A 7,117-nucleotide genomic window follows, 5' to 3' on the forward strand; every position below is an offset into this window, starting at 1 on the left:
GACCTGCCCTGAGCCAGCACGCCCTCCTGCGCCTTGGTTTCCACGTTTGAACTGAGGCAGCCTGTCCTGACCATGGCATCTCCTCCCACACAGGGACACTGTGGACTCGGATCAGTTCAGGCGGGAGGAGGATTTCTACTACACAGAGATGCAGGTGAAGGAGGGTGCTGCTGCGGTCCCCCCGGCTGACCCAGCTCCCACCCCTGGTGTGGCCAGCCCGCCCCTCGCCACTCTTCCATCGCTGCCTCCCAAAGCCCAGCCATCAGGCCCGGAACACCCGGGCCTGGAGTCTTACCTGCGCCCTGGTGCTCTCAGCAAGTCAGCTCCTGGCTCCTTCTGGCACATCCAGGCGGACCACGCGTACCAGGTACGGGGTCGGGGCAGGCCGGGCGCTCAGCCTTGTGGCTCTGAGGATGTTCAATGTCTGGTCTGGCGTCAGCCAGCCTGCTCACAGGCCACTGACCTCCCTGATTGAAGGCTGAGCCTTTAGCTAAACTGCCCATCGCTGACTTCTACAAAGAGGAAAAGGAAAATGACCTCACGCTCAGTAAAGTCAGGAATTCTGGCATTCCTCCTTGGAGGCTGTCATGAGTCATTACTGAAAATCTGGCCGAATTCCTGAGTGCCAGATTGATGGATCTGGAGTGGGGAATTGTGACGCCACTGGTTATAAAAGGGGACGGAGTGGTGTAGTTGGGCTTCCCAGAGTAAGTCCTGAGTTCCTAGAATTGTGTTATGTTAACAAACAAACCGGGACCCTTTTTTTTGAATACCTACTGTGTGTCGACATTGGGTTTATCACGTGGAGCAAGACTTAATGTTTGACCTTGTAAAGTGCATGGTTTAGCTGGAGAGAGAAATGAGTATGTGACTATGATTAATTTTAATAAATAATCAAGGTGTCTTCCTAGAGGCACAAGAAATAGTTGTGGGTACAGGAAGGACCAGGCTCTTATTCCCATGGGGTTGGGAGGGTTGTCATGGAGGGGGTGACACGTAGATGGTCCTCACTGCATGTAGTAGGTACTTAGTGAACACACAGCTTACTGTGTGCCAGTTTTCTGAAAATCCTCTTATGCCTACAGCTTGGTTTTTTCAGACTTTAGGCTGGTTTGCAGGAGGCTAGTAAGTAGAAAGCAGTGTTTTGGATCAGAAAAGCCTTTACAAAATGAGTCGGCTTCCCTTCTCATTAGAATGAGTGGTCGCTTAGCTGTTTCACATTTGGCCAACTTCAGGTGGCCTGTCAGGCAGCTGGCTGACCCCATGACCGGGGGTCTGGAGAAGGCAGCACGACGACACCTAAACCCAGACATTGAGGAGAGCGTTGCTACTTGCCAGGGGTTGCGGGGGACAGTGTACACACCCGCGCTCCAAGGCTTTTGGGGAACCGCCTATAGCAAGTGATCTAGTCAGGAAGTTGATCCCCTGGGGTCATCCAGTCGTGAGGCTGGCACGTAAGCCAGCTCCTCGAGAAGGGTTCCACAGAAAGACTGGAGCTTAGGATCGTGGCGACTCCTTCAAAGAGCTGGCTGCTCGGACACTTGGCTTGGGGAGGGCATTCTGCTGTATCTAGAACCTCGCAGCCAGACACACAGCTTCAGCTGTGGGCCGTGCAGTCACGGGACGAACGGGTGGGCTGGGAACCTCTGAGCAAGGCGAGGCTGATGCGCTCTTGTCCTCGGCAGGCCCTGCCATCCTTTCAGATCCCCGTCTCACCACACATCTACACCAGTATTAGCTGGGCAGCTGCGCCCTCCACGGCCTCCTCCCTGTCGCCGGTGAGTGAGCCCGTCTCTGGGCCTGTCGACCCTTCTCGGGGGCCCTGGAACAGGCTGAGGGCTCGTCCACACATAGCTGGTGCCAGAGCCATCTCCCTGCACTTGCCTCCGGTGCCCTGACTTCTTGGCGCTCTCCATGCTCTCTCTCCCGTCGCCTAGCACTTCCAGCTGGTCACTGCCCCTTCCTGGAAGGGGAAGGAGGGTGCTGGCGGCAGAGTGCCCACATCCAGCAAGGTGATTGCTGGGAAAACCAGCAGGCGAGGCCAGAGTCAGAGCCCTGTGTAGCCCCAGGTGTCTTCAGCTGCTCCTTCACAGTTTAAATTCCTAGAGAAGGGAGAGAATGTGGGGAAGTCAGAGAGGATGAGGGTGGGCAAGAGAGACATTGGGGTTTGTGGGGGCCTTGTGGGGTGGATCGGAAATCACGAGGCTACTACTGATGCCGCAGGTTGCTTTCTTCTAATGAAAATAAATTGGAAGCCATTGTGAAGCAGGCACAGTGCTTTCTAGAACGTGTCAAACCTAAGTGCGTGCAGGTGCCATTGAGGCAGTGCAGCCCTTCCTTTTGTTCCACACATGGTGCCTCCACCTGACACTGCAGGGAGCAGGCCAGAGGCTCCCCTCTGTGTGGCCTCTACTCCATCCCCAGAGTGGCCTGCTCCTCCCCACCTGGCCCCTGCTCACCTTGACTGGGAATGTCCTTCCAAGGCCTCCTGGCACCAGGACGGGCTCGGCAGGTGTGGCCGACTCTCCTGTAGGATGGCTTGTCACCGGTCCCTCCTGCCCTTATGCTCACGGCCCGTGCTTACCACCCGTGTCCCTGTGCCCAGGTCCGGAGCCGGTCGCTAAGCTTCAGCGAGCCCCAGCAGCCAGCACCTGCAGTGAAGTCACACCTGGTTGTCACTTCTCCACCCCGGGCCCAGAGCAGCACCAGGTGAGACCTCCTGTGGCCTCCCTTGGGCTCTGTCCCCACATTCCCACTGTAAGTGTGGGCTCCCGGTCCACCCACCCTGGTCCCCAGGAGTAGCCCCCAGGGAGCCCACTGGGAGGACACAGTGGGTATGCGGGAGGCTCCTTCCAGCCCCTGCCTGTTCAGCCAGCCTCATGGCGGCTGCACTTGTCCAGCCCAGCACGTGACTGTACCCTCGTTACTGTCCCTTGGCAGGAAGGCCCGCGGGGAGGCCAAGAAGTGCCGCAAGGTGTATGGCATCGAGCACCGGGACCAGTGGTGCACTGCCTGCCGCTGGAAGAAAGCCTGCCAGCGCTTCCTGGACTGAACCTGCTCGGCTGGCTTGTCCCCTATGCTCCCGGCCCGGTGTGGCCGGTGACACGAGGCAGACGTGTCACAGGCCCTCAGCAGAAACCCGAAGGAGAAAAAGAGTGGACATTGGGAGTTTGGGCTCTGTTGGCCACGGTGTAATACTCAAAACCTTTCCCCCCCCTTGTGGGAACATTTTATTTTTTAAAAAAAAAACAGCAAAAATATTTTTTCCCTCTAAAATAGGAGAGAGCCAAAACTGACCAGGGGTATTCCGCAACGAACCAGAGACCAAAGCATTAACCTCCCTCGCTTTCCCACACCCTGTCTCTCTGGGGGATTAATGTGTACATCAAAAGAAGGAACAGCGCATTCTGTTTCCTGCTGAGTTGGTGAATTCTTTGTTTTCTCAACTCTTCCAGAAGGGACTGTGAGCAGGATGAATTAAGTTTTCTTAAAAAAAAAACCCCAACAACAAAAAACACCAGCTTCTGGTGATTACTTAGAGGGCAGGACCTGCTGTGGATGGGGTGGGAAGGGGCCTGGGGCCGGGGGAGGGGGGATCCTGTGTCCTTTTTAAGGTGCAGCCAGCCACCCCTCCTCCTCCTGAACCCAGGAGGAGGGAGGGCTTGTCCTCGCCAAGCAGCTTTCGGGGAGGTAAGAGGAGACCCCTTTCTCGGTGACAACTATTTGAATCTGGGTTCCCTCAGACACTGGGTTGCATCCCAATAAATATTGTATGGCTCCTTCTCAAAACTCAGACTAATAGTTTTTAAGACTGTCCCCAAATAGCTGAGCCAAAAGGCTAATACAAATTTGCTTCTTGAAATGTGGCAGTTAAACACTACCTTGATCATTCTTTCCTCCTACTTGAGGAAGAACCAGAGGGTTGCAGTCTTTGTGGAAGCGTCTGCTGTCACCCAAGTGAATGAACTCCCTCCTGACATGGCCTCCCTCCAGTCAAGGACATGACACGTCTCCAACACTTTCTTCTTTTGTGGTGTAGTCAGCAGCCTTTTTCTGAGTAAAGTTCCCTGTTACTTGGGTGAGAACCCCGCCCCACAGTAGGTTCCTCTTTGTCTCTGGTTCCCCGGGATTTTCCCATTTCCCTCCTCAGGCTGCAGGGAGGCTGGCCTGGGGCAGGCAGGCGGAGGCCAGCCGGAGCAGGAAGTGGCAGCTTGCCCCTGTGGTGGGGAGGAGGGCGCCAGGTTCCCGATTGTTCCAGGGGCTCACCTACCCCTTTGGAGACCCTGTGACCTTCATCCTAAGGTAGCAAGTAGGACAGGACTCCAGTTGGGGCAGGAGGCGTTTTACCAGCATGAGTCCAGCCCGAGTGATGTGGAGGGTCAGCGCCACCTCCTTGGGTGTCTGCTGAGCACCGCACCTTGCTGATGGTGGGATGGGAAAGGCTAGAGTCTGAGGCAGTCGTGTGGGGAGGCCTGGCTGGGATGAGGACCTCCTGGTGCTTCAGCCCTTGGTGTCTCTGGAGACCTCAGGAATGGAGGGGAACCTGGTCTTCATTGCTTGGGAGGAAAATAAAGCAAAACTGTCTTGTTGAGAAGGGGCGGGAATTGAGTTCAGTGCCATGCTAACCGATGATTAATGCCAACCAGTGAGCTGAGCCCCGAAGGAGGGCATGTGTCTGTTTTGGAGCCCTACCTTTCTTCTAAGTGTGACTCTTCTGGGGATTTGCTTGAGCGTGACCACCTGGTGCCCGGCTCTCTTGGGTTCCAGTCCTTGACCTGGGTCCCCAGGGGCAGGGTCTCAGGGACTCCCACCACGCCACCTCTCCTGGGCTGGGCAGCAGCGGCCCACCTTGGCCCTAATGCAGGCCGCCCCCGTGGCCTGGGGTGGAAACACCTGGCCACCGAGCGCCTCTGGCTGCTTTGTGTGGGAAATGTGCAGAGGTTTTCCATCCAAGACATGTTGAGTGTTAGAAAACCTGCCAGCCTAAGAATGGGCCGAGGTCATGAAGGCTGGTGGTGGCAGGGGGAGAGGTCTTCAGTGGGGATGAGGAATATTTTTTTAACTTAGTAAAAAATGTATGTGGGATCTGTGCCCTGGTAAAGCCCCAACCCAGGCCTGCAAGTGGTGGCCCAGGGTCCTTCTGTCCCTTCCAGCTCCCTGAGAATTAAAAGCTGACAGCTGGCTGCTGCTTATCCAGACTTCTCACTTGCCATGTTGCCCTTATGCAGGCCCATGGGGGAGGGAGGGAGCCCCGAGGTACGGGCTGTGCCCCGCAGGTTTCTCCCCTGCCCTTCTTAACCAGAGTGCGCAGGCTGAGTCCCCTCTTTAGAAAAGCTGTGTGAATACCCGCCTCAGCTTGGACTGTGTAGATAATAACTGGAGATGAAGAGTTTCTCTGAGTGAGAAAGGCTTCTCATCACTGCTGCATGAGGCAGACCAGGGAGAGAGAAGGAAGAAATTGGTGAACCAGTTTCACAACCGAGGGGGTTTTATTTTATGTTTGTAGTTTAGCTTGGGCGCAGGCTTCCCCTGTCTGCATTTGCTCCCCGCCCCTTCTGGTGGCAGGGGCCTCCTCGTCCTGCCCATCTTGTGGCTGTCGCGTTGGTTCTTGGTGTGTGGTGTTCCTTGGGGTTGCGAAGTTCATTTCTTCTCGGAGGGTGGGGGTGGTTTGTGAACCGATCCAGCGATCACGCCTTTTTTCTTCGTCTCCGTGTCTTTCCCCGCTTCCCAGCCCCCTGACCCCAGGCAGCAGAATCTGGCAGCAGGTAAGATGCCACAGGTATGCTTTTGAAACTAACAGGACTGATTTTCAAGAGCAGTTATGTTGGGGAGTTTTTATTCTGGTGACGTCGCCCTTATTCAAAATACTTCTTGGAATTTAGCTTTGGGGTCTGTGGTGCCTGCTTTGAACAGCCTTAATGATACTACAGTACCCGGTCCTGTCGCTGATTCCTGTGGTTAAGTGAGGTCACAGGGGCAAAGCATGGGGCTGGCCTGCAAATAAAATAGCTTGGATTGAATTAATGTGACTTTTCACCAGCTGTGAAAGCAATTTTGTAAGAGAACATTTGGAGTAACGTCCACATTGTGATAGTAAGCCTACAGCTTGACTCCATGGAAGACATTATTAATTTGGATGTGAAACTGATTTGTTTGAAAGAAATCTGTCCTGTTACTTTCTGGTCCTCCCAGGTTCTGACTTTACCAGGAGCAAAAATAAATAAATAAATAAATTGGGGGGAGATAAATCCCATCTGTGAATTTGTCTCACTGGCACCTTTTCCCCCAGCTGTCTTCCAAGTATTATTTTTACTGTTGAAAGAATTTTTTTTAAATGTGAAATGTAATGTTTTTACAACAACAATATGAAATATATTTTATAAGGAATAAAATGGTACATTGTCTGATTTAATGTGTGCCTGTCCCTCTACCCTCTCCCCCTACAAAGGACAGGATTATCATCCTTGGTGTTAAAAAAATGCATGCTGGCCTGTCACACTGTGGGCGAAGCACACACACGTTCGTTTGTTTATAATAGCCACAGGTAACATTACCAAAGACCAGGCCAGGTGGATTACCCACCTAACCCTGTGTAAGAGTTCCTATTACTCCCATTTTACAGGTGAGGAGAGAGGTGCAGAGCTTAAAGAGCCTTGCCCAGGGTCATAAACTAGGGAATAAAGGCACTAGGATTGAAGTCCCGGCAGTAAACTTTTTATACTGCCTAGACTGGCAGTAGGGAGCATGTTCTTAGCTATATTCCTGTGTTTGTTGAGAGGCTGGCAAGTGGCTTAGGTCACACTACCTAAGGAATGGGTTCTGACCTCAGCAACATGGACCACTCCCTGATTTCATCTGTTCCATGTACTGGGATGGCCCAAAGGGCAACTTAATAGCTGGCCCAGGTGGAAGGCAGAAAGCCACACCCCCCACCCTTGCTCCACTGGGACTGCTTTCTGCAAATTTAGCTGCTGGAACCATGAGGCATCTCTGGGAGCAGGTTCCAGGGATCCCTAACAGGGCCAAGGGTGAGGGTGACGTGGCTCTGAGGACACCAGGGACGTGATTACCGTCAGTCAAGCCCAGCAGCCAGTACAGCTGGTGTGGGAGGTGGTCT

General features: G+C 53.8%; 1 protein-coding gene across 3 annotated transcripts in view; it reads left to right on the top strand.

The window, feature by feature from the left end:
* Positions 1–6,407, top strand: part of ZNF395 (zinc finger protein 395) — a 41,133-nt gene extending 34,726 nt beyond the window's left edge. For all 3 annotated transcript variants that reach the window (XM_057506573.1, XM_036888905.2, XM_057506562.1), the window contains exons 7-10: positions 94–367; positions 1,686–1,778; positions 2,606–2,709; positions 2,941–6,407. In XM_057506573.1, coding sequence (XP_057362556.1) covers positions 94–367; positions 1,686–1,778; positions 2,606–2,709; positions 2,941–3,052 — 583 coding nt within the window. In that variant the 3' untranslated portion in view covers positions 3,053–6,407. The remainder of the gene's footprint in view (positions 1–93; positions 368–1,685; positions 1,779–2,605; positions 2,710–2,940) is intronic.
* The last annotated feature ends 710 nt before the right edge of the window (positions 6,408–7,117 follow it).

This window comes from Manis pentadactyla, chromosome 1 (assembly GCF_030020395.1).
Source record: "Manis pentadactyla isolate mManPen7 chromosome 1, mManPen7.hap1, whole genome shotgun sequence".
Classification (NCBI taxonomy): domain Eukaryota; kingdom Metazoa; phylum Chordata; class Mammalia; order Pholidota; family Manidae; genus Manis; species Manis pentadactyla.